Source organism: Tricharina praecox, assembly GCF_024521635.1.
Source record: "Tricharina praecox strain CBS 144465 chromosome Unknown BZA05scaffold_27, whole genome shotgun sequence".
Taxonomy (NCBI): Eukaryota; Fungi; Ascomycota; class Pezizomycetes; order Pezizales; family Pyronemataceae; genus Tricharina; species Tricharina praecox.
In genome coordinates, this window is record NW_026250429.1 from 156,730 (window position 1) to 182,192 (window position 25,463).

At 54.6% G+C, this 25,463-nt stretch overlaps 5 protein-coding genes across 5 annotated transcripts; 2 read left to right on the top strand and 3 right to left on the bottom strand.

Moving 5' to 3' along the window:
* The first annotated feature begins 1,295 nt into the window (after positions 1-1,295).
* On the top strand, positions 1,296-3,711 carry BZA05DRAFT_408171 (S-adenosyl-L-methionine-dependent methyltransferase). The gene is made up of 14 exons (XM_051484684.1): positions 1,296-1,616; positions 1,667-1,698; positions 1,802-1,860; positions 1,934-1,989; positions 2,052-2,065; positions 2,142-2,309; positions 2,400-2,417; positions 2,479-2,493; positions 2,572-2,657; positions 2,736-2,775; positions 2,823-2,844; positions 2,902-3,175; positions 3,270-3,396; positions 3,495-3,711. The coding sequence occupies exons 1-14, from the start codon at positions 1,572-1,574 to the stop codon at positions 3,529-3,531; spliced, it is 993 nt and encodes a 330-aa protein (XP_051336308.1). The 5' UTR covers positions 1,296-1,571; the 3' UTR covers positions 3,532-3,711.
* Positions 3,712-11,870: 8,159 nt separating this feature from the next.
* BZA05DRAFT_447940 (S-adenosyl-L-methionine-dependent methyltransferase) lies at positions 11,871-13,350 on the bottom strand (the record flags this gene model as incomplete). The annotated part of the gene is made up of 7 exons (XM_051487208.1): positions 11,871-11,913; positions 11,988-12,114; positions 12,170-12,542; positions 12,647-12,907; positions 12,987-13,107; positions 13,176-13,210; positions 13,312-13,350. The coding sequence occupies 7 exons, from the start codon at positions 13,348-13,350 to the stop codon at positions 11,871-11,873; spliced, it is 999 nt and encodes a 332-aa protein (XP_051336309.1).
* Positions 13,351-14,856: 1,506 nt separating this feature from the next.
* On the bottom strand, positions 14,857-18,240 carry BZA05DRAFT_342384 (putative ATP-dependent RNA helicase; the record flags this gene model as incomplete). Its single annotated transcript, XM_051481028.1, has 3 exons — positions 14,857-16,223; positions 16,278-16,832; positions 16,887-18,240. 3 exons carry the CDS (start codon positions 18,238-18,240, stop codon positions 14,857-14,859), a joined length of 3,276 nt encoding a protein of 1,091 aa, XP_051336310.1.
* A 353-nt stretch (positions 18,241-18,593) lies between these two features.
* On the top strand, positions 18,594-20,278 carry BZA05DRAFT_408189 (queuine tRNA-ribosyltransferase). Its single transcript, XM_051484685.1, has 3 exons — positions 18,594-18,712; positions 18,771-19,021; positions 19,075-20,278. The coding sequence occupies exons 1-3, from the start codon at positions 18,626-18,628 to the stop codon at positions 20,093-20,095; spliced, it is 1,359 nt and encodes a 452-aa protein (XP_051336311.1). The 5' UTR covers positions 18,594-18,625; the 3' UTR covers positions 20,096-20,278.
* A 1,545-nt stretch (positions 20,279-21,823) lies between these two features.
* Positions 21,824-23,676, bottom strand: BZA05DRAFT_408202 (S-adenosyl-L-methionine-dependent methyltransferase). Its single transcript, XM_051484686.1, has 8 exons — positions 23,347-23,676; positions 23,226-23,281; positions 23,150-23,163; positions 22,854-23,060; positions 22,729-22,774; positions 22,587-22,666; positions 22,097-22,516; positions 21,824-22,041 (listed from the first exon to the last, which is right to left on the bottom strand). The coding sequence occupies exons 1-8, from the start codon at positions 23,447-23,449 to the stop codon at positions 21,882-21,884; spliced, it is 1,086 nt and encodes a 361-aa protein (XP_051336312.1). The 5' UTR covers positions 23,450-23,676; the 3' UTR covers positions 21,824-21,881.
* Between the last annotated feature and the right edge of the window lie 1,787 nt (positions 23,677-25,463).

The following is a 25,463-nucleotide window of genomic DNA, read 5'->3' on the forward strand; positions in this document are numbered from 1 at the left end:
TACATGACTTCCCGAAAGGTTGTTTTATCCCATAGAGGAGAACCACGACGGGAAACTCCATGTATTTTTATGTATAGCAGCCTTTGTATAGGTATATAAGATCGGGATGCGTCTCGACTCTCGCGCAAAGCGGCGATCTCCCTCCCCTTCATTAATGGATGGTCCTGGATGCAAGTGCCGGCTGTTTCAACTTCCCACCCCCCACATGCCCGGATCCAAGGTTGAGCCTACTACTAGTACTAGTAATTAGCAGTGTACCAATCGGATGGGAACACTAGCATGCTTGGTACTATCTAGTAACATAGGCATGCTCCTTGGACGATATCTAGAGTACGGACACATGGAGATGCACATGACGGTACTCTACATAGGAACATCATGTTATCGTACCTAGCCGGAAGCGTATCCCTCCTGAGTCGACATCTTTTCCCACCGCAAGTTTCAGACGAGACTTGATCGTCCTGAACCGGTGAACAACCCGGACTTCCAATACACCGTGAAGCCTCCGATCACGGGTGTAACTCCAGGCGGTGACCACTGCCCAGCTTCTCAGAGCCTGTTGGAGTACATACCAAGTATTTAGCATGTCTCCCATCTCGTCAGCCAACCCGCCCTGCTAACCACGGTTCATTTCGATGCTACTAGAGCAGTGGGGGACATGCGCGCAAACATTGCGTGAGAGGCGGCGGCACGCAACAGCCGGCAGCAGGGGCCATAGACAGTCCTTCCGGCAACGACGGGGAGACAGCAGGAATACCCTCTGCGAAGTCTGACTCGATGATGATGATCAGATAGTTAGTTACGTACCGTAGGGTATCGGAATACCTACACACCGGTATCTCTTGGCGCATGCTTTCGCTAGTCGACAACCAATAGGTTTTGTGCACGGAAGTTCCGTGGAGTTGGACGAGCATCCCGCCGGGCACCATTGGATCTGGTTGGCTGTTGATAGAAGCCTGGCAGTATTCAGAAAAGCCAGTCTGTCACCTTGGCCGCTTCGCAGAGTTCCCGCCATGCCCGATACGGCGGAAAGCCACGTTTCTTCTCGGCTCGGCCTGCTGCTCTCGGGCGGAATCCCTGCGACCACTGCGACTCCCGATGGCACCGGCGAGGCGGTCGGCAGCCACGGCCACTGCAAATGCTGGTCTGTGCACGATGCAGCTGCGGGCCTAGACACTAGAGTACCATTGACAAGCGTCCTACGCTGCGCTTGGCTCTGCGCCATGCCAGCTATGCCACACTAGGTAACTCTGCTATAATACCCAGACTATGGTTGCACCGGAAACGCAGGGCAGCACCCTCTTTGAAATCGAACGTTTGCTCCACTGCGATCGGATCTAAAAGGAAGCTCCCTTTCGAACGTTCGCTTTCGTCGTCGTGGATCGGCCCGACTGATAAGTGGGGATCATCTCACCTCTGCACTGCTCCAACAACTCGCAAGGAACCTCTACCGTCCCGCTGTACTACAGCCTTGGCCCGTAGTCCTACGCTCCGACAGCCCTTCTCACACCCATCCTACCCACCCTGCACAACCCGCCCAGCCTGTTGCGATCGGAATTCTGGCGTTCGAGATGGCCGACACGCCTGAAGAGTTCATCGAAGTGGATCCCGCCGCGGTATCGTTTAGCTGCTACGCCTTTCCCGCTCGCCGCTGACCATTCTGCAGTACGGCGGTGGCGATGGTTACGAATCGGCTGGGTATGTACTGTACATACATCATATGTACTTCCGCTAAGCATCAGGACTTGCACTTTAAATCCCCGACTTCGGCTAACATTTGCACCCCGTCCCCCCGGAAAAGATACGACAGCAGCACCGTGAGTCTGTCGTCCTCCATCAATGAGTACATATTCGAGAATGGTACGTAACAGATTCTTCGCCCTTCGTGCCCCGCGCTGGACTGGGAATACCTTGTTGACACGAAATGAAACAGGTCGCAGGTATCACGCATACTTTGGCCGGGAGAAGAACCTGCTCCCGACTGATGAGGTTCCATCCCTCGGTGAATGTCTCCTCTTGCCCGGCAGCTAAATCATGCTCCACATCTGCAGACCGAACAAGACCGGTACGAGTGCAAACCAAAAACCATCCCCAAATGACTGTTGGACCTTGAGAACTGACTCTACGCACCTACTGCCTAGTCTCGATCTCCACCACGAGATCTTTCTCGAAATCTTGGCTGGAGAGCTTCACAAAGCACCGCTGAACAATCCCCAGCGTATCCTCGATGTCGGCACCGGCACGGGAATCTGGGCTGTCGACGTGGCCGACACGTACCCGATGGCCGAGGTGATCGGGACCGATTTAAGGTATGCATATCTCACTCGCTCCATAGTCCGTCCGTCCGTCTATTTGCATGGCAGTGCTTACTTGTACGCCCCTCCCCCCGAAAACGACAGCCCACTTCAACCGACCTGGTAAGATTCATGTCCACCGCAAGAGAGAGAGCGTGTTCACATTTGACCTCCGCCGTCCTAGGGTTCCCCCGAACTGGTACGCAACACATCCCCCTCCCTCCCCTTCCTTCCCTGAAATCCGCAACCTCTCTAACCCCCCCCCCCCCCGCTGCAGCCGCTTTGAGGTCGACGACTGTGAACAGAATTGGACCTTCCGCCAGGACTACTTCGATTTCATCCATATGCGCAACCTCGCGCAGAGTACGTCGCCCTCGTCTTTTTTTTCTTCTTTTTCCTGCCTCCACCGAACCCCCGCTGACCCGAGCAAAACAATCATAGGCATCTCCGACTGGTCACGACTCATGCCGGAGGTATACCGGTAGGTCTTTCCCGCCCTTCAGTCGACATAGACTAACTCCTGCACAGCTGCACCAAGCCCGGCGGCTGGGTACCTCCCCCGCTCCCCCTCCCTCCCTCGCCCGCAGCACTAACCCCCCTCCTCCAGGTGGAACTAGCCGAAGTAGGCCTCAACGAGCTCCTCAGCGACGACGGCACTTTGCTAGACGGAGACCCCGCGAAGCGGTGCGTCGACCTCCTGACACAAGCAATGGAGCTCATAGGGCGTCCCGCGCCCACCGTCGCCAGCATGCGCGCAAACCTCGAGACCGCCGGGTTCGTCGACATCCACGTCTGCGCGTACAAGCAGCCGTTCGGGCCCTGGCCGAAGGATAAACGCCTCAAACATGTGGGCGCCATGGCGTTGTTGATGTTGCAGACTGGTACGTTGCCCTGGGGTATGGGGTAGGGGGGGGGGGGGGGGGGGGGGGGGGGGGGGGGGGGGGAGGGAATGAGGGCTGATGAAATGGGGCACAGGAATCGAGGCCTATGTCATGGCCAGCTTTTCAAGGATCTTGGGGATGGAACAGGAAGAGGCCGCCAAGCTGTGTCAGGAGGCCTATGCTTCGTGTAGTAATAGGAAGAATCACTTCTATAATCACTTGTGAGTATCCCCCCTTCCCCCCTCCCCCCGCCCGCACGCACGTACGCACGTAATTGACATGACAATGCCTAACTAACCATCGAACGTTTGCTGGATAGCTACGTTGTTTACGGTCGCAAGCCGGGCGGCGATTAGTATTGGGCCTACAGGGACGTGGAGTAGGAGTATATTATTACGGAGTCGAGTGGAGTGTTGTATTTTGCTGTGCTGTGTTGTTTTCCGCTTTATGTTCCGCTTTATGTTCCATTGTACCATTGTACCGTACCGTCGCTCATCACACATATTATTCCATACATATTATTCCATCGAACCAATCGTTCCGGCGACAGGCGAATTGCATGTTTCTTCTTCTGCCTACATACCGGTATACCGGTATATATCAAGCACGTCATGACATCCATCAAACGCACTGCACTGCACTGGTGTGGCGTGACTGCAGGGCTGTCTAGTGCATCGCCGCATCGCCGCATCAGTGATCACGACGATCACGCGCATCGGGCTAAATTTAGTCATTCATACCATAATCTTATCTTATCTTATCAGGCTTCTATCTAATCAAGATCAGATCACGCATGCATAGAGTATCACTCGAGATGAAAGTCAAGTCACGAATCTTCACGCGACGGTGTGGATTTGTGGTGTCGGTTTTACTCGAAAATGAAATTCATTTGAGACTAGCTGCTGGTTGGATGGGTGTTGTGAGCCGCCGATGGATCCATTATGTACGCAGGGTGTGTACTAGGCATAGTTACCTGCCATGTTGAGCCACGTACCTACTAAAGTGAGAAGCCTTATGTAGGCCTCATATAAGATGAGGAAATTATTTGTGCCTTATAAGCCACTCATAAGCACGTCCACCTCATGCGGTTTCCGCAAGAGTTATGTCAAAAGACGGCCAATGTTCTCAAACCCCTATAATTCATGTAACTCCTACATAACGCCTATGCAGAAAAAACCACCAGTACATAAACCGGCCTTCTCACTGTGTAATTCCTGCATAGGAGTTTCCTCAGGCCTATATACTAGGTATATAAGCCTTACTAATCCTTGTTTTTAAGTATTCCTTATGACATCCTTAGCAAGCCCTTATGAGCTCATAAGGCGTCCAGACTAGTATGTAGGCGTTACAGAAGGCTTATAACACGGGACTAATTTTCATCGCACCGCACTCGGGATTGTGGAAGCCTTCTCCGACAATATATATCACCTGTAATTTGAAACCCCTGGTTCAGTCGAATTTTACGAGAAGTTTTACGGAAGAAAAATAATAATATTAGTAAAACTTTCTCATCAGGGGGGAGGAGGAACAACGGCAGAACAAAGTGAGATGCAGTGATTCACCACAAACCAAAAACACTCAAGGCCAAGCAACAACGTCCGGACTCGGGAGCACCCACACTTCTATAGTAACCCGCCGCTGTGCTCCATGTTGTGCAGAAATGCTTTGCCGCAGAGCTGAGTTGTGCACACCGGGCACTCACTTGGCCAAAGCGGGGTCGGCGGTCGGCGGTCGGTTCATCCCAGCCCATGGGCTACGAGGCGGGCCGGTGGTGGACTGGAAAGGTATGCATAACGGAATACGCATATGCGAGAGATAGCAAGAAAAAAACGCACGGTTTCTTGTTTTTCTCCCATGGGACGAGGAGCGGTCCCGATCGCAAAGAATGGGAGGTCAGTAGAGTAGTATAGGATTCCAAGGGCTTACCGGAAAGGAAAAAAAACAGAAGGGAAAAAAAACTGCAACGCCCGCGTTTTTCCAAGTTTCAACCGAGGCCGGCTGGATGGAGCAATTGCTCCCACCGTCCCACGAGATGGCAATGATAGGTATCTTGGTGGGACTTTGTAGAGTATCGTGCGGTGGTCTCGCACTATCGGCGTCAACAAAAACGCCATTACGCCCAACGTCAGGAAGCAACTGTTCAGGGATGGGAGAACGAGGAAGATTAGAGAGGAGAGCAAACGGTATAATCTAGAGCAGCGAAGCACCCGGCCTAGCCGCGGTTGCTCAAGCGGTAGACAATTCACACGTCGTGAATACTTGGGCGTTCTCACGTATGTACCTAGGTTGAGTGATAGCCGTGTCTCAATCACTCGGTAGTTGTCTCGTACGCAGGTTGAGTGATAGCTGTGTCGCAATCACTCGATAGTTGGCCGGATGTGTTTACAGTCATGATCAGATAAGGTCGAATGCTATGATGAGCAAACAAAAAATCACACGATAATTGTGCCAGAGAGGGCAGGTGCAAAAACAGTGGCGGCGCAGAAGGCGGCAAGTGCGGAAGAGGAGAGGGAAGCAAGAGCCAAGCGAGACGAATGCGCGCAGAAGGAGACGGGCCCGACCCTCTAAGGCTCTTCCTCCCTACCCCATTCATTCTACTTACCCAGATATCATAAGATCCGGCAATAACTAGACTGAGAGAGCGTGGGAGCCAGGGCGGAAAAGAGGATACAGGATGGACGAGGTGACTGGTCGGAGGACAGAGAATACGGGTAGCAGGGACGAGAACTGGATTAATGAATACCTTCATTCGTTCATACTCTCTCGCTTTCTATCTTTCTTCCTTCCATTTCTGTCTTTCTTGCTGGTGATGAGCGGAGAGAGAGCAGCGAGGGTTGGTCGGCGGGGAGTGAGAAGGTTTGACGAGAAGGGAGGGCTGGGAGGAGAGCAATCTGGAACTGTTATCGAGCTCGCTACTTCCGGTCGGCGACAGCTGGGTGGAACAGGATGAACCAGCTGTCATGATCTATTCAGGTCGAATGCAATGGTGATCAAACAGAGCAATCACTCGGTAGTTAGACGGCCGGTTGACTCTCAGATGCGTCCCGTGACAGATTTGGGCAATCAACCACGCGTCGGCCAAAACATACGTGCCCATGCGATACTCATAAATGTATCGATCCTCCGTAGAGAAGGCGAATCTGAAACAACTTCGAATGATCCTCCCTATATCTGAATTCTGCGATCGAAAAACTCAATTTGGAACATGTATGTGCGTATCAGATGAGATCGGAGCCGCATTTTCGCTATCGGCGTCGGGGAGGAGCGCCAAGACATTCGAAGTACAAAATGCACCCACCGCCACCCACTCTCTCCTTTTTTTCTTTCCACATCATACAGCAACAATCATCACTCGATCATCCCTCGTTAGAATGTTGTCGGTCAATGATACCACCACCAGATTTCTACGACTTTCTCACCTAAATCAGGACCGGCCTATGGGCCCTCTCGTCCACCTAGTAAGTTCAAGAAAACATATCTTCTCTTTCTTCGTGAATGAAGTGATTTAACACAGAAAAAGTAGAAACGCCCCTGCGGATGCGGACACATTGAAGAAATGCAGCGGAGCACTGCAAAAGCTTCAGCGGTTCGGCACGCGAACTGTAGGTAAGTTCAAGTTAATTTATCTTCTTTTCCGTCATGAAGAGGTTTAACACAAAGGAAGTAGGGGCGCGCCTCTGTGGAGGTGGATACTTGTAGGATGTTGAACATCCCCAAACACAATTGCGGGCAATTTTGTGCTGGCAACAGGATCGCCAAAACGGCATAACGAAATACTTTCGTTCTGCCGTAATACCATGGCGGCGCGGAGGACGCCATGGAATGGGTCGACAAGACCGGGGTCTTGTCGAGGATCCGTTTCGACTCGGACCCAGGTTCGGAGCCCGAGCCTGTACCGGAAGAAGACAGCCGACCAGTGTGTCTTGGCGGGTCTGCGCAGTCGTTGATGAACGGTCCGCTCTTGGTGCTGGACTCGGAGGCTCCAAGTTTCATGTTATGAATACCGAGTGATTGGCAGCAAGGGGAGGATGGCCGCCAGCGGACCGATGACATGTACCACGGCTACATTCTCTTGGCCGCAGTGTGGCGGGCGCGCTGCTGTGGGACCATGGTCCTGTAGTCGCCCGCCTGTTGGATCTTCGCAATAGTAGTGAGGCGGGCGCCGGGCGCGCGGAAAGATCCTCGTCATGAAGGCAATTATACTGAGGATGAAAACGTGTGAGACCATGGTCCCGCACTCGGCCACCCGGTACATACCGAATCCATCAATCCCCACCTATTCAAAGTATGGTCGGTGTTGCGGCTAGCATGTGCCGGGCCCTTTGCCCGGTGCACCGCCACAATTCCAGGGCCATTCTCCTACCCGCAGACCTGACACCTACGATCTGGCCGCTGCTGGCCACCTCAGCAAACGACAGACGACAGACGACAACGACAGACGACAACGACAGACGACAACGACAGACGACAACGACAGACGACAACGACAGACGACAACGACAGACGACAACGACAGACGACAACGACAGACGACAACGACAGACGACAACGACAGACGACAACGACAGACGACAACGACAGACGACAACGACAGACGACAACGACAGACGACAACGACAGACGACAACGACAGACGAAATCGAGGACAAGACCCAATTCACACTGCGTGTTGCCATGCCGACACCGCGACGTGACAAGCAGCACATCTACATCCGGCCACTGCTACCACTACTAGCCACCACGGTTTCAGGCCTTGCGAAGATTTTCGCACGTGACACCTAGAGGCTCCTTAGAATACCATCCGACATTGTGTCAGAGTGAAACTCCCAGTTTAAGCCAGGAACTGGTAAAGAGTTCATTTGGCGGGTGTCAAATCTCGCCGAACACGTCTCTCCATAGAGGGGAAGTGCTAGAGCGGGACCATGGTCCCGCCCCGGTCCGTCGTGGCTGGAGCCTTTGCGGGAATCACCGCGCTTTCCCCTACCGGGGCTTTTCCAAGAGGTTGATTTGATGGATGGTTCGAGTTGTTCTTGGGAATGCAAAAGAGATTGGCGGAGGGTGTAGGAGCTGGAGGGGGGGGGGGGGGCTGAGGGCCCCGCGCCACCGGCAAGATCCCTATTGTGGTACGTGTATCTGTACTGGTCGTAATGTGCATTGTGGGATGGAATCATGGAATTTATTTGGTTGCTCAGTCTTTAATCTTCCGTGCTTATATCTCGTGCTAAACTTCCGCTCTAAAAACCTCTCAAGACGTAGAGATAGCGGGGCAGCGAGTCTGTAGATTGACGATGCTGGACTCCTTGAGGTTCGATTGAGATGCGAGATATTCGTAGGAGCGGAATGACTGTCTCAAATGTACTGAGATAGATAGGAAAATTGGTAGGAAGATAGAACTGTTTTGTTGCTTGGTTCTTCTTCTTCTCCCAGCCTGTGCCCTTCCATATATACAGAATATGTCTGCCATTGGGAGATAGGCCCGCCGGCGACACCAGACAGCAGACCAGACAGCAGAGCTCATCTCCTCCTCCGGATACAGTTCGCATGACCGAGTCCTTGACTCCTTCAGAATGGAGAACAGTGATCCTTGAAACTCTACTATCACTTTACAGCGGACATGAGGATAGAATCAGATAGATCCTGCAAGTTCTCCAGACGCCGTAATCTGACAACTACGGCCGGAATGCATCGACCTTCCACTCAAATGTACACTCGATTCTACTTCCTCTCGCACACGACGTGTTCGTGGCCAAGGCGGCATCGGGTACATCCTCATCCGCTACCCATTTCGCAGGCCGTAGCCACTCATGAATGGCTGTGCGTAATGCACCGGCGATCACTCGCGGCCTTGTACTTTACATGCAAATATTATGCGTTTCCACTCTTGCGAGGGCACTTTGTCACTGCCTCCCCAGGCCGGAAAGCGGCGAGTTGAAAGAAGGAGAACACATCAAGAGGGAGAGGAGATATTGGTTGATAGTCTATTCTGTAGATGATGATTGAGAGAGAAGAAGACGAAGAAGTGTCAGATGTAGAGAGATAGATGTGAATGAACTGATTATTATGATGCTCTCGTCAAGGAGCACAGGATCTCTATATACAAGTAGGGTCTGCATTGAGTGTCCGCTCCAGGGATCAGACGTCCGGAATGAGGTCCATGTCCACTGGGAGTTCTCCGTAGTCTCCTTGGATCCACCTCCAAGTCCGGACGTCTGACTTTTGACAAGAAGAGCCCGCCATGGCCGCCAACGTTGATGCCCACCGCTACTAACCACATTCGTTCTCTCCCGCCGACAGAAGTCCTATTGCACTTCCTCCACTCGCTGACAGCTCTTCCATCACTTCCTTCTGTCGCCGGCAGCTCTTCCATCACCCCCGACAGCTCCTCCTCCCAACAGCTCCTCCATCCCTCCGCCCCACCATCGAGTTCATATCGAAAACCTTCTTCCGCGCCATCACCCCACACGTAAGCTTTTGCCCGATGCCCAGTCTCAGGCTCTCAGTCTTTACGTAGCAGCCCCACAGTCCCAATCACCTGATGTCTCTGAAGTTTCGGCCAAATCCGCGTAGCTGCTTCAGCCTTCAGATCGAACGCATGGGATGTCTGCCCATCCCACATCCCACATCGCGGAGACTCGAGACACTCGCTCATCGTGTCGAGTCCGGATTCATCATTCGCTGGAGGACGCTCCACTTGATTCGGATGGTGGGAGTTACTTTGAGCAACGGTTGCGAGACTCGAAAGTGCCCACAACAGCCTCCGTGGATACCCGCATCCTCCAGCTTCATGCCTATTCGACGAGTTGTATTGAGATTCGACTTCAGCGGCCTGTACGGTCTAGTCTACCTGTGCATTCCAGCATATGTACAACTCCCCACGCATGTCGCCTGTCGTCTGTTCGTTCCGTCTCGACTCTCGACTCTCCAGCCCATATGTACACATTCACACACGTGCAGCGTGCTGGACGTCGCTACCGCCGGTCCCCTCACCCCCGCCTTTCATCGACTTCTTCCTCTTCTTCACTTCTTCAAATGGATTCCAACACTGCACTTCACTCTGAACTTCACTCTGCACTTCATGCCCCACTAGTCCACGACCGCTCTCCAGCAACCCACCTCCAGCAACCAACCTCCAGCAACCCACTTCCAGCAACCCACATCCCACCTCCCTATTCCAGCCCACACCACGTTCGGACCCAGGATGCATTTCCATCGTTGGGCGTCTCATCGCAGCACTTCAGGTGGTATGCAAACGATCGTTTCCAGCGACCAACAGCCGCGACAGCGAGAATTTACAACTTACAAGTGCCGGCTGGTGTTACGTCGGTATGATAGTCGATTGGGGGCCGGGGCATGTGATGAACTCGAACAGGCTACAGCTTATAGGCGCGCATATATGCTATATATGTGGACATGTTTATGTATGGAAGGAAGAATAGGTACGTCTACGTCTAGGCACTGGCGGTGACTTGCCCACGAAAGAGGCCGGAAGGCGGCCAAGCGGGACTCGGGAGCGCCACGAAAGAGGCCGTATGCACACTACATTGGTGTATATATGCGACATGTCGCCAAGCGCTGGTTGCCGCTACCTGTGTTGGTTATTGGAGCTTGGTTGTTGATGGCCCAGACTCCAGACTCCAGATCATGGACGACGACGCGGTACTACCGGTACTAGTGTCCCCCACATACCCGCAAAGATCTCTGGTTTAGCAAGCCTCAAGGTGGTCTGCCGACGGCCGTGAACACTGAAACCTGGAATCCGGTCGATTTTCAACCATGGAATCGTGATAATTAGCGCGTAAGCCCCCCGCCACATTTCCCTAGCCATTACATATATGCGACAAACGAGGTCGCAGAGGATAGGTAGCGGGCGCAAATTCCAAAGACCAGACCGAAGCTCCCATTGGGATCTGAGCGGCTTCGAACTTTCGAATCCTGTTTCTGCGGGCTTCAACGAAACCAGTTGCGTGCGTGCGTGCTGCAGGCCCGGTTAGATCGCGCGTCGGTTCTTTTTGCCCTTCCCTTGGTTTCCGGGCTAACTTAGTCGACTGAGGCGCGCTTGTGGCTTGTGCACTGCAGATGCCGCGCGGTCGGCGGTCGCCTGTCGACAGTCTGTCGGCACTTTGGTTATCTACCGCCAATGCATGTATGTAGAGTAACCTCAAGCTGGCATTGGGCAAAAAAGGAAAGAATGAATGAAAGAAGCATGACTACATTGGTCTGTCTATGTAGACTGTAGTTAAGGGCGCGTGTGACTCTGCAGATATGGAGATACCGTATCCAGCCGGCAAACTCGCAGCTTCCAGTCGTGCTGGACTGATACGGCCTCCCCCACATCGAAGTGCAATTCAGCCTCACCACCTCCAAGACTCCCAGTGCCCAGTGCCCACTGCCCAGACTCGCAGTGCACGTTTCTGTAGTGCTGCACGCGCGCTCGTTGTGGCTCTTGCACGTGGAGTATGCACGCGATCCCATGCGGCCGCAATCCATTTAGAGCACTAGACTACATAAGCGCTTCCGCTTCGAATCTTCGATTGATAGCTGAAGCCTGAATGATAGCAAAGGGGACAAACACCAGATACGAGATAGGTAGTACGAATTGATTTGAATTGGATTCGATGCCGTCGTCAGCCCATTATAGACGGTACCCCCTCCCTTTCTGCCTCCCTCAAAAAACAAAAAACAAGAGAGAACACGATCAGTGGCGCGCTGTTGACGGCTTCCGTCCGTAGACCACGTAGCTGGTGGGTGTTAGTTTGATACTGCGTGGATGCCTATGGGAAATGTGAGGGAGGGGGAGGGAACGGGGGCTTACTAGTGGCAGTAAGCGTGAATGTTCTTGTTGCGAACCGACTTCATCCCCTCGCGGCACTGGCGGTCCGCCTCCTCTCCGTCCATGCCGAGGACTCTCGTGAACGCGGCCATGCTGTACGCATGGAAGCCTATCGCACACTGTCAACAACCATCATCCTTCCCAAAACCCGTCGCAATCAATACCAGTTTCACACTGCAACATAACCATCGCGCCAGCATGTTTCAGCCTGGGATCCTTTGGCCAGGGTGCCATAGCGTTTTTATACGTGATGACCTCGACATCGACGAAGCCCGCAGCCTCGAGGCCAGCCTTCATGGCGGGGCCTTTGGCGGCCGGCCGTCCCAGCTTCTCCATCGCTTGCGTGGTCAGCTCGAAGCAGCGCTTCACGGCGTTGTCGGGTGCCAGCGTGTTGTCGTCGGAAAATATCTCGCCGCCGAGCTCCCCCAGCTCCACCCAGCCCCCCGGTGCGGTGCACCGGTACATCTCCCGGTATAGCTTCGGCCAGTTGTTGATTGCCTGTGCGAGGTTGCGCGCGTGGATGAAGTCGAAGTTGTCCTGCTGCCCGTTAACCCACCTATCCCTCACCCATCCCCCCATCCACCTCCCATCCTCCTCCCCCCCTCTCCCCCACCCCTCCTTCAGAGTCATCAAGTACATACCGGCGGATACGTCCACTCCAGCTCTACATCGTCAACCTCGAACTTACAGTTCGGCGGCATCCAGCGCGGCTGTATCGGCGAGAGGTCGGTACCTATGACCTGGGCCTCGGGAAACCTGTCTGCCATGTCGATCGCCCAGATCCCAGTGCCAGTGCCCACGTCGAGTATCCGCTGCGGATTCGAGATCGGCGCTTTGTGGATGGCGCCCTCGAGGATCAGGCGCGTTATCTCGTGGTACATGTCGAGGCGGTCTTGTTCTGCCTGTGGGGCGGTGGGGGTGTTAGTGCGGGAGAGAGGGGGGGAGGTGAAGGGGGGAGGAAGCGGGAGGAAGCGGGGGAACACGTGCCTCGTCAGTAGGCATCAGGTTCTTGTCCTCGCCGAAATAGGTGTGGTATCGCCGCCCGTTCTCGAAGACGTATTTGTTAATCGACGAGGTCAGGCTGGCCGTGCTCGTGTCGTAGCTGTGGGGGCGCAGGTGTCAATTCGATGATGATACAAGGTAGGAGGTCTGGGGATTCTGTGTACGAACCCGCAGCTGGAATAGTCCGAGTCATCGTTCTCGAGCTGGGTGCGGGGGAGACGGAGCGTTAGCAATAGACACGATTAGACTATCTATGCTTGCTGGCGGGGAGATTGGGGAGGTTGCGAGTAGGTAGAGAGCATACCAGTGACGGATCGACCTCGAGAGGAAAGTTGTGGGCCATCGTGATTCGGATTCGCGATTCGTGAGTGGCTTCTGTTGCTGGGGATTCGAGAGTCGAGAAATCTGCTGGGCGTTGCACTGTTAGGTTCTGCCGAATGATCACCGTCCCATCCCATGTGTTTTATACCACCTCTGCTCGCTCGTTTCGACTTATAATGGCTGCTAATATGATTGCTCCCATCCCATGGTGCGCAAAGCCACTAACGCATGTATGCCAAAGGGAGGGGGGCCTTTCCCGTCCTGGCCGTCCAAAGTTCCACGGCCAAGTCGACGTCCGTATGTAAGCTGTAGCCGCCGTAACGGGTTGCGGCTGCTGCCGATCTCCAGCCCGACGCGGTCCGCCCACATCGCCTCTCTCCACCACAGCAAGAGCAAGAGCTGACCGAAGGAATAAGCACGCCCCCCTGTGAGCAAGCACCGATTCGGATTGGCCGCGCTCTACTCTGCCGATGTTTGCGAGCACCATCTACACAAACCACCGCGGAAAGTGGGGAGCCCCACCCGCAGCACACGCGCATATGTGTGTGTGACCTACCTACATGGTATAAATCGGTACCTCGTCGGGATTCTCCTGTGTAAGACCTATGGGGATTACCTTAAATCCCGCAACTTACTCTACATGCAGGCAACAGGCTCACATCCACCCCACCGATTTGCGCGTACCTATTTGAGATGGCCGGCTGATGGAATAACCGAGTATGCACTGATGGACCGATGGTTCTCGAGAGTTGACAGGCTGGAAACCGGGGAAGGAAGGAAGGGAAAGTTCAAAGGGCGGGGGGTGAGTAAGCTTCCCCTGCTCGCATCACAGATCCTCACTCAAGATCGACATCCGATCTGTTGGAGACTCGGAGTCGAGTAGGAAACACTAGGAACTCTACGGATTACCGTGACCACAACAGTCACCCCGGTCCTGTCATGTCACCTCCCGTCTTTCGTCTCCAGAATCTCGAACTGTATGCGAAACCTCCGGTCAGCGCACACAGCGACAGTCCCGACTCCCGACTCCCGCCCAGGACGTTCGCCGGTTTCCATGGCTGACGAGTGGCGGAGAGCAGTTACGAACGTTGATGCACCACCACCTCCGGGCTCCCTACAGGCTACATTCAGTCTCCCCGTCCTTGCCTCGCAACTTCAAAGTTCAACAAATGTCGATCTCCGGCGGACCTTCACAAGCAGTGTACTATTACCTATATCCTAGCTAGCCAGCCAGCCGGCTATAAACTACAGGCTATATAGTCTCGGATCCCACACGCAGCCTCGGCCCGTCTTGTCGCAGGATCCACGAGTTCGTCCTGACTCCCGTCTTAGCCCATATCCCACGTTCAACGCTACATTCGCTTCGTCACATGGCTTCTGCGGGCCTGTGGCCCATACTTTATCAGGGCCGATGATCGATCCTCGGCGTGTAGACAGTAGCCATATTAGTGATGGGCCATGACTCATGAATTACCGCCCATGATCTATGATCTATCCCACCCGTTCCGCGGCCTCTATCATCTATCATCTATGATACTATCGTATTCGCAAACCTACTCACTCCCCCATCCCCCTCGTCCTCCTCCTCCGTCTTAACAGCCCTCCTCACCTCCCTCCCCACCCCCGCCCCAACCACAGGCACAACACTCCCACTATCCCATCCCAGCTCCCCCTCCTCCGGCACATCCTTCATCCAGCCCTCCTCCACCTTCATCCCCAGCGCCGCGCGCAGCACCACCGCAGCACCAATCTTGCTGGCCACTGCGTTCCCCTCCTTACACGCCGGACCCAAGCAGCAGTCGACACATCCCTTCTCGCAAAGACAGTTCTCAACCCTTTCACACGCCCTTCTCAGCACATCCTCGGCCTGCCCGTACGCCGCTGCCGCCCCGCCGCCGCCCGCACGCGCCTCATAGAACACCAGCCTCGCCTTGCGCCTCCTCGTGCTCTGTGTTTTCGCCCACTCCTTTTCGGGCGCTTTACACTCGGTCCTCAGCTCTTTTCCAGGTAGCAGGTTAAGAACCGCGTGCGCAGCGGCATGTATCCCGGCGGCGGAATTAAGCCTCCAGCTACGCATTTCCTGCAGGAGTTCGGACGGAAGATCGATCCAGACTCCCAGGGCCTCGCGCTTGATCCCCGGCGAGTCCACGTCCACCGCGTCCAGGATGCGGCGGTACCTGTCCAGCTTGTAGTAGCCGAAGACCTTTGTCGCGATGTGGACGGGGCCGTAGGCGATGTGGCTGGAGGAGGGGGGCCGCAGCGGCTTGATCGCGCGGGTTTGCAGCGGGTCCACGTCCGTGAAGTCGCGTGGCGAGGTCGTCCAGGACACGTTCACCGCTTCGACTGCGGCGAGGCGGGATTCTGCGGAGAATGTGCGGATTAGGAATGGCCGCCCCTGGTGCAGGAATATGCCGCCTTCGTAGAGGGCGAATATGGCGCGGGAGGGCTCGAGCTCTTCGAGCAGTACGTTGCGCGAATGCGTCACATCGATCACGGCGTACCCGGTGTCCTCCGTGTCGCGGATGGCGACGTGGCGCGGGGGGTAGGGTAGGTAGCGCGGGTGCGGGTTGTGGAAGCCGGTGGTTGCGTCGAAGATGAGTTTTTCCAGTGGGAGGTTGGGGCCCAGGAAGTACGAGTCGCGGTCGGTGTCCACGGGCAGCTCGTGTGCTGCGCATTGAAGATGCGCTTCGAGGATGGAGGCGTTGGTGATGTCGACAGTGAGCGGTGCAGAACTCTTGGTGAACAGTTCAGACGGGTGCGTCATGTAATGTTGGTCGATTGGGAATGCGCCGCCGACGAGCACCGAGAGGGAGTCTCTATTCCTTCTGCCGGCACGTCCGGATTGTTGTCTGAAGGCGGAGATGGAGTGCGGAAAATTCACGGTTATCACGGCATCTGATCACATCTGTCAGCTGGAGTGAAGAAGCCAATGGAGGAAGCAATACAGACCGAGACTGCCAATATCCACACCCAACTCCAGCGCATTGGTAGCCACGATCCCCATAATTTGACCTTCAAACATCTCTTTTTCGATCCTCCGGCGATCCTGCGGAATATACCCGCCTCTGTATCCCATCACGCGATCTGTAACCTCTCCTCTGCCCAACCTCTGCAGTTCCGCGCGAACAGCGCGCAGCACAAGCTCACAGGCTGTTCTGATCCGACAAAACGCAATCGTCCTGACCCCGCGGAGTATGAGCTGAGCGAAGATCCTGGCCGCCTCGGAGATGGAGTCGGCGCGGCCAGAAGATGGATCATCGGCGGCCTTGAAGGGCGTGTTCCAGCATAGAAACTCTTTGCGGCCAGATGGAGAGCCATCCACGTCTGTCAGACGAACTGAGTCGATGCCAAAGATGTTGCGCATGTGCTCGATAGGATTGCTGATCGTGGCGGAGCACGAGATGAACCGGACATCGTGATTGCCCACCGCTGAACAGATTCGGCGGAGGCGGCGCATAATGAACGCGACGTGGCTGCCGAAGAGGCCAGTGTAGACGTGGAGTTCTGCGATTCATGCGTTAGATTCAACGAAGCAAGATGTGAGGCGGGAAACCATACCATCGACAACCACAAACTTGAGGTTCTTGAGAAACATGCGCCAGTGTTCCTCGTTGGGAAGGATATTGAGATGCAGCATATCCGGATTTGTAAATATGACCGATGCCTCGTCTCGAATCCGCCGTCGTTCATCGGATGGAGTATCGCCGTCGAAAGTATCCACGACGACATCCCCAAGGCGTGGCATGTAGCTCAGCACTTCAGTCAAGCTTCTCTTCTGATCCTGGGCCAGTGCCTTCGTCGGGAAGATGAACATCGCCCTCGAGTCTCTGTCCTGCTCGAGCTCGTGCAGCACCGGAATCTGGTAGATCAGAGACTTTCCCGAGGACGTAGACGTAGAGACGATGACATGGTGGCCGTCGTTGAGATTGTTTATCGCCTCCGCCTGATGCGAATACAGCCTCGTAATGTTCCTCGCAGTGTAAATCGCATTCACCAGCTCTTGAGACATCAAAAAGCTCAAGTCCCCGTAGACCGGCGGTTGCTCGTCAAACATCCGATGGCCATCTTCCACGATCTGGTCCGAGTACACCTCCTCCCTCTTGATCTCCTCGATGATCTCTGCGATCGACTTGCGTTCTGTCGGGATCTCGACGGGTATGGTAGTAGTGTTCAACGATGCGGGAGACGGCTGGTTCGATTTCTCGGGAATGTACGGCCGATGCTGTTTCTGTATGCTCTCGACCGGATCCTCCCCCGCCTCTACACACTGCTGTACAAACTGATCCACCGCCACCTGGAACCTGCTGTTCCGCTTATCGATGAGCTTCTTCATCTGCAGAACCGAGACAGTCGGCATCTTAAACTCCCCCATCCCCGCCGCCGTCTTCCCCTTCTTCAACGACTTCAATTTGCCACCAATAGACAACCGCACGTCCTCGACGAACTCAAACAGTAGCACCTCCTCCCCGTGGCCATGGCCGTCTTCCTCTACCCCGCCCTGCCGGGTCTTAGAATACGCCTCATCCCGCTCCTTCTCCCTCCCGCCACCAGCAACATATATCTGCAGCGCCTCGTCGTCGACGTACTCAAAGTACACGCCCTTAGGCACGAGACATTTGATCTGTGCGATATCTGTGATCGTGAGCGTCCGCCGCGTGTGCGCCTCGACGGCTGACCGCAGGTTGTCGAACGTCGTCGTGAGCTGCTTGCGCGAGCAGAAGAATGCTTGTACGAGGTTCAGCGCGCGGTGCACAAGCTCCAGGTCGCGGAAATGCTGGGGCCATGGAATCGAAGGAGTTGGGGGCGACGCGGGCTTGGGAGCACGACCGGTTTTAGGAGGACGACCGGTTTTCTTTGCTGCCGGGGCGGAGGCGGTGGAGGTTGTCGCGGCGGTCTTGCGTTTTGGCGGCATGGACGCGGAGTACGATATGTTTGGGGAAATGAGCGACGGGGGAGACGCGACGGAATGGCGGCTGTGGCGAGGGCACATGGTATGATGTCACCAGGTCCACGTAAATTAAGAAAGGCGCAAAATCCTAAATCGGGTACGCCTTCCATTACATTCAGCCCATCACAGGGCGGTCCGCTATTCGGGACAATCCTGCATTCTGTCTTCTTTTCTGTTTAATCATCGATTTCATTCTGTCCTACTGCGGACGAGCTCTATCACATGCTAAAGCAGAGTGATACTGCATGTGCCAAGTGTTCCTCCCCGCCAATCTCAGCCCTACTCGTTGCCTCCGTGTAACAATAGTACAAGTCCCAGAGTCCCCTACGCGTGTCCCCGCAACCCCTCAATGCTCAAAACCATGGCCTCCGCCGCCGCTACCACGACGCCAAAGATGCCGTCGGCTCTCACGTTTCAGATCGTGGCCAAGTGCTCGGTTCGTTTACCCTCAATCTCCGCCATTCGAAGTTTAACGTTATGATACGCTCGCCCAGACCACGAAAGCGCGGGCCTCCGTTCTCCGATTGCCTCACGGCCCGGTCGAAACTCCGCTGTTCATGCCCGTGGCTACTCAGGGCTCTCTGAAAGGCCTCACCCCAGAACAGCTCGAGGCTTCGGGCTGCAGATTGTGTCTAAATAATACTTACCACCTCGGCCTGAAACCCGGACAGGTGGTCCTCGATGCCATCGGCGGCGCGCACAAACTCCAAGGCTGGAACCACAACATCCTAACCGACAGCGGTGGGTATGTCCTTCCCGTCCCATCGCACCTCGCACCCCGAACTGACCGGGACAAAGTTTCCAGATGGTTTCCCTACTCGAGCTCGCAACCGTTACCGAATCCGGTGTTGAATTCCGGTCTCCACACGACGGCTCGCCGATGCTCCTGACCCCCGAGCACTCCATGGACCTCCAGCACAGCATCGGCTCTGACATAATAATGCAGCTCGACGACGTGATTGCGACGACCTCCACCGACGACGCCCGCATGCGCGAAGCCATGCACCGTTCCATCCGGTGGCTGGACCGGTGCATCACCGAGCATCTCAAAGTGCCTCCCTCCTCCACCTCTCCCACCGCAACCTATGCCGACACGCAAAACCTCTTCTGCATCATCCAAGGCGGGCTGGACCTCGCCCTCCGCAAGGAGTGCTGCGAGGAAATGGTGAAGCGCGACACCCCCGGCATCGCCATCGGCGGTCTCAGCGGCGGCGAGGAGAAAGAAAAGTACTGCCAGGTGGTAACGACATGCACCGACCTGCTACCCGAGGGGAAGCCCCGGTACGTCATGGGCGTCGGCTACCCCGAGGACCTGATCGTCTCTGTCGCGCTGGGTGCGGACATGTTCGACTGCGTATGGGGCACGCGGACCGCGCGCTTCGGCAACGCCATCACCAGCCGCGGGGTCCTCAATCTGCGCAATTCGCGATACGCAAACGATTTCTCCGCCATCGATCCCGACTGCACCTGTACCATCTGCTCCCCGCAGGATAGCCCCGCCCGAGCACCACTCAACCCCACCAACGGCCCCGCCTCCTACGCCGACGGCAGCGGGTACACAGATAAGGGCCTCGGTATCACGCGCGCGTTCATTCATCACCTTGCGGCGAAAGAGACGGTCGGCGCGCATATGCTCACAATGCATAATGTCGCGTATCTACTCAAGCTCATGAATAATGCCCGCACGGCGGTCGTCGAGGATCGATACCCGCAGTTCTTGAGGGATACGTTTGGAAGATGGTATGGTGGGGATAAAGAAGCGTTTCCGAAGTGGGCGGTGGATGCGCTGAAGGGCGTGGGCGTGGATTTGTTGGCGTAGATGTAGATGAAAGAGTCTTTGTTTAGGGGTTAGACGACGAAATGGGGTCATCTCAATGATGTTTTTAGTGATATTGCGGGATAAATGTGTTGCTGTGGCTGGTAAATAGTGACGCCCAAGGGTGTGAGTCTGCGTCTTTGTACCTCTAAATAGATACTACAGTTTCGCCGTCCACACGCAACGTGTCTTCGGATTATCCATCATTCCCACCAAGTTGACTGCCTCGTCAGCCCGATACAGTGGCCGCTTATAGGGTTGTCAGCTGCTCTTCCGGATATTTTGGCATTCGGCCAACCTCCACCCCAGCCGACGGGCCCCATCAACAAGAGCCACAGACCACCCTATCTTCCCCCGTGTTCCGTTTATCGAGTGATATACTATACTCGTGTGCTCTGCACAGTGCAGCACTCTCCCTACCCACTCAATGGCATAACGCCGCCGGTACCGACTGACACTACGCGGTCATCCAGGGCGACTTCGGCACTGCACGGTGGTTTACTATAACTACTACTCCATAACTGAGATCTGCCAGGTCATGCAAGTAATAATCCGTCGACAGCCGGTGGCAGTTGGGCGGCCTGTTCAAAGCATTCGGATGGTCTGTCCGAAAGCCCAAGATTCAAAGGGTGTGGACTCTGCCATCCAGAAGCCACTGACGGCCGGCCTAAACAAAGCCTCCCCATAGTTCCAATCCACAGCCTTCTATAGAGCGGCCACAAATATAAAGACTCCTGGGAAAGGGAGCAAAAGGCTGGTATCCACTCTAACGTAAGAAGTGTGTTCGGTTTTTGTCGAAATAATGCTTATGAGTAGTATTAGTATTAGTATATAGTAGTAGTATCAACAGTAGGTACCTGGATCCTATAAGTTTATGCCTTTGGGTATGTACCGAAGGCGTTAGTGAACACCTACATACCATGGAGAATATTGCTCTAGTTATTATAGTATATGGAGTAAATAATCCCTAGGCTTACCCCAAACCACCACCTTTGACGCGGACTGCCTCTTCGAGTAAGGAGTCAACTGTTAACTCCCACTACACTACTCTTAACCTCCTGCAGAGAATTAAATATCCGCCAGCCGACCGCGACGCAGTGACGCACAGACAAGTGAGATCGTCCATCGGTCTGTCGGAAGGAAAAGTTCCGAAATGTCTACCGCTATGTACACATGCAGACTACATATGGTGGAGACTCAGACGCGGGATGAATCCTTGTACATGTCGTGTGTCCTTTAGTAGTCGAAACGTCAAGTGATTAACTGTGATTTTGTTTCCCCGAGCCGAGCCACAGTGCGTGTTTGCACTTTACATATGGGAATCTACAATTGCTCGGAGCCCTCCCCCCTGAGGACTGATAGGTAGATAGTAGATACCGGTACCTCAGTCGGTAGTACGTTGTATACCCTTGTTCCATGGGTATTCGACGGTAGATACCGCTTACCAGGTGTAAGTCTGTAGATATGCGGGGGCTGCGGGACTGGAGTGCCGGGTTCTGCCACAGGTTTTTGGCCGTCCAGCCGGAAGGCCCTGTAATACGGTGTCTACGTAGGGATACAGTCCCTCTGCCATCTGTGGCGTCTGGGGTTGACGTAGGCGCCATTAACCAACAAAGATAGGCTTCAACACTGTGCAGAGAATGTTCCATATCTCTACATTTCTTTCGCACTGTACGATGATCAAAACCTGTCACTCGTGCAATGCGTGTTCAAGTATACGGAGACCGCAAAGACAAGTCGTTTCTTTGCAAGTAGTATCATTCATTATGTTCTATGTCATTGATATTTCTTACTCTTCCATATCTCCCGTCCGCTTGGGCTTCTCCGTGGACTCCGATGCATCATCGTATTCTGCCGACTCGTCGCTCCCATAATCCTCGTCACTATCCTCGTCATCATCCTCATCGGAGAACTCGCCATCTTTCTGTTTCCGGCCATACGCGATATAGCTGCATCCATCAGCATCCGCAAATCCCCCCTCCCCCCATAGGCTGTCAGACTCACAAGTAATTATAAGCGTGCATCCCCCTATCGCACGCTCTCACGGACGCTTCTTTCAGCAGAGCACTCGCATCTCCAGTGGCCATCCCCAGTACCCTCGTGAACGCCGCCAAGCAATACGCCTCCAACCCCAGCTGGATATTTAGCAGCATCATCTCGCCGATGACCTTGAGCTTGCTGTCCTGTGGCCATCCGCCGATCGGCTGTTTCACACGGAACGACTTTACGTCCACGAACCCGGCTTCGGTGAGTCGTTCTGCCAAGGTATTCGAATATATCGGATCGTGTCCCGTCAGCTCCATCGCCTTTGACAAGTAGTCCCAGGAGAGCTTCAGCGGGTGGCCGGGCGGGACAGTGTCGTCGTCGGCGATGATGTCGCCGGAGACTTCGGCCAGTTCGACGTAGCCACCTGGTTTTGTACAGCTACCGGTAGGTAGCGGGACCGTGTCAGCATACCCTACATACGTGCGGGGGTGTAAAAGGGGAGATATACCGGTATGTCTCGGCCAGCAGATGCGGCCATTTAGTGATATTCAAAGCCACGTTCCTGACATGTATGTAATCGAAGTAATCCTGCAACCTTCAGTCTCCAGGCGTCACGGACCGCGCTGCCGCACATACATCCTCGTACATACCGCGTCGTACGTCCAGTCCTGTTCCGCATCATCCACCTCGAAGTGACTGTCTCGACTCGCCGTCAGCCACCGCCCTTCCCGTGCCCCCCCCCCCCACGGGCTACAACATCACGGAGACAACCGACCAGTTCGGCGGTACCCATGTCGGCTGGATCGGACTGAGGTCAATCCCCATCACCTCCGCGTGCGGAAACCGATCCGCCATGTCGATCGCCCAGATGCCCGTGCCCGTGCCCACATCCATTATGCGCTCTATCTTCTCAGGCTTCAGCGGCGCCATGTGCAGTGCGCCGTGAAGCACCCCCAGGAATATCTCGTGGTGCATGTCGAGTCTGTTTCATGTACTCGTCAACGGCTATCCAGACTACGTATCGGCGGGTGTAGGTGTGGGGGGCGGGGGGCGGGGGGCGGGGGTGCGTACCGGTCCTGTTCCATCTACACCCGTGGGGGAACGATCAGCAGTGTTCAGGTGCGGGCGGGGGATCGATACGCCGTACCTCGTCCGTCGGCATGAGATTTCGATTGCTGCCAAAGTACGTATGATATCGGCGGCCTGCACGCAATCAGCCCCTGAGCCGCGTCGGTGGGGGAGGGGAGAATAAGCTGGGGGGAACACGCCATTCTCGAGGATGTACTGGTTGATCGAAGACTTGAGACTCTCGATGCTGCAATCGTAGGAGCTCGCGGTTTCGTAGCCGTCGTCGCTGGACCACTGCAGCATCAGACACCGTCAGTCCCTGTCCTGCCTTCGGTCCTCGGTGCACAACGTAGGAGGGGAGGAGAGACACGATCGTGCTCGGGATCGATTTCGATATCCATCGTTTCGTGGTGGGCGTAGGTCATCTTCGTCGCCGGTATCGGTGTGTCGTAGGGAGAAGGATAAAGTCGCGACTTGTATTGAGATGAGCAGCAGCCAGCATCTTTACATACAGTATATAGATCTGAATACATTACCCTGGTTGCGAAAGTATATAGGCCAGCTCGCGCTAATGTGGGCGGAACGGGGTTACGGGAGGTGCAGCGCACTTGCATGCGTAGTCTACAGATTTGAGAAGTCTAGGCCGAACCTGGTAGCCAATAGATTTGGAGAATCGTAAGAGCGCGGAAGTGTTATTATACCAATAGCATCTTGCAGAGTGGGATATGGATGTTCAAATCAGATATGTGATATCGGGAGGTAGAAGTGGAATTCACGAGTGATGATGTGTGAATACACTAGGTATCAGGAAAAGCTGTGAAGTGTCTGAAAGTACTTGGGTATGTACCACGCGGATTCGCGGTTCCTGCCACTCTCTATCGACACAGGCCAGGACATGCAAAGGTGGCAGCTATTTAAGGCCAACGTCACGATTCGGCGCGGGCACGGCTGCTCGAACTGAGATACATCGTGCCGCACACTGCGAGAGAGGGAGACGGGGGCATCAAGTGCCAGCAGTCATAAATTCTTAATGCGTCGGGGCCAGGCGAGGCGTATATCATATATGTACTGGGTATGTTATCCAACGGTTACCATCGCACCTCGTTCACGGAGCAGCGAATTCTCGCTCTCGATGCACCCAATTATGGCCAATCAATCCAAGTCCTCTCTTGGCAGCCGCGGTCTTCTCCAGCCATCATTGACCAATCTAGCCGTGTGTGCATCACGCGGTACCGGCTGCGTTTTCTCATCTAGACTGCATGGTTCCGATTGTACCTATACCAGTAGTATAATGTATTCTCCACCTACTAGCTATCCGCTGGCGGCAAAACCTGTGCCGCACACATACCGTACTGCTCGTCAAAACGGGTCAGACGCGGATGCACGCGGATGCGGACGCCGCTGATATTGATCTCACAAAAATATTAGGCCCACCAAAAAAAATTGTCATATGTAGCGGCTGGTTACATGCACATGCACATGCAATAATACATAGAGTATAGTTATACCTACACTAGAGGAACTTACCGTTCCAGTGCATCGAGTGTTCCTCCGCAAATAATGTGAGATTATGTAATGGAGCGGCTTGGCGGGAATGGGAACGACAGTGAGCGAAAACGAGCATACTTCGTCTGTAAGAGCTTGGTTGTCATGCAAAGGTATTTACGTACTAGAACGAACCAACAGGTGGGTCGAATACGAAGAGTTGTCATGGCTCGTATGTACCTACCCAACCCATGGACCATTTGTCTCCAGCCACGCTGATTCGGAAAATTTCACCGACCGCTCCGCATTTGACTACTCTCTAGTGCTGTAACTAGTCGGTAAGCCCACGCTCGGATATATCCCGAGTCGCTTCGATAGAGTACATGTGATGGGTTCTGCCTTCGTTTCACCGTTCGCTTAAAGGGAGAAACACCGGCGGAAGCCCCCTCGCACTGCAGTCAGACTGTCAGAGTCTAACCAACGCTAGCGATATCTATTGCAGATCTGCATTTGCTAGGCAGCTACCGGTACCATAGCTCGGTAGCTGTGCCGAGAAGGTAAAGCTATCCTGTGGAGAGCTTTTTGGATACCATCTAGGGGGTACCTAGGTAGAGTACATACCGCGTTGGACCGATCAGACAGTCGGATTCAGCGTTGACGGCAGATGAGGAGGATGGCGACCTGAACGCTATGGGCAAGCCGTACCGGTGCCGGTATTGTTTCCAGAGTATGCCAGCCGCAACCGAAGACATTCCTAGGTACATAGTCGGGGCAAACCCCAACGTTAGCATAGGTAGGTAGCAGAGGAACGGATGGTGTCTATCCGCGCGGA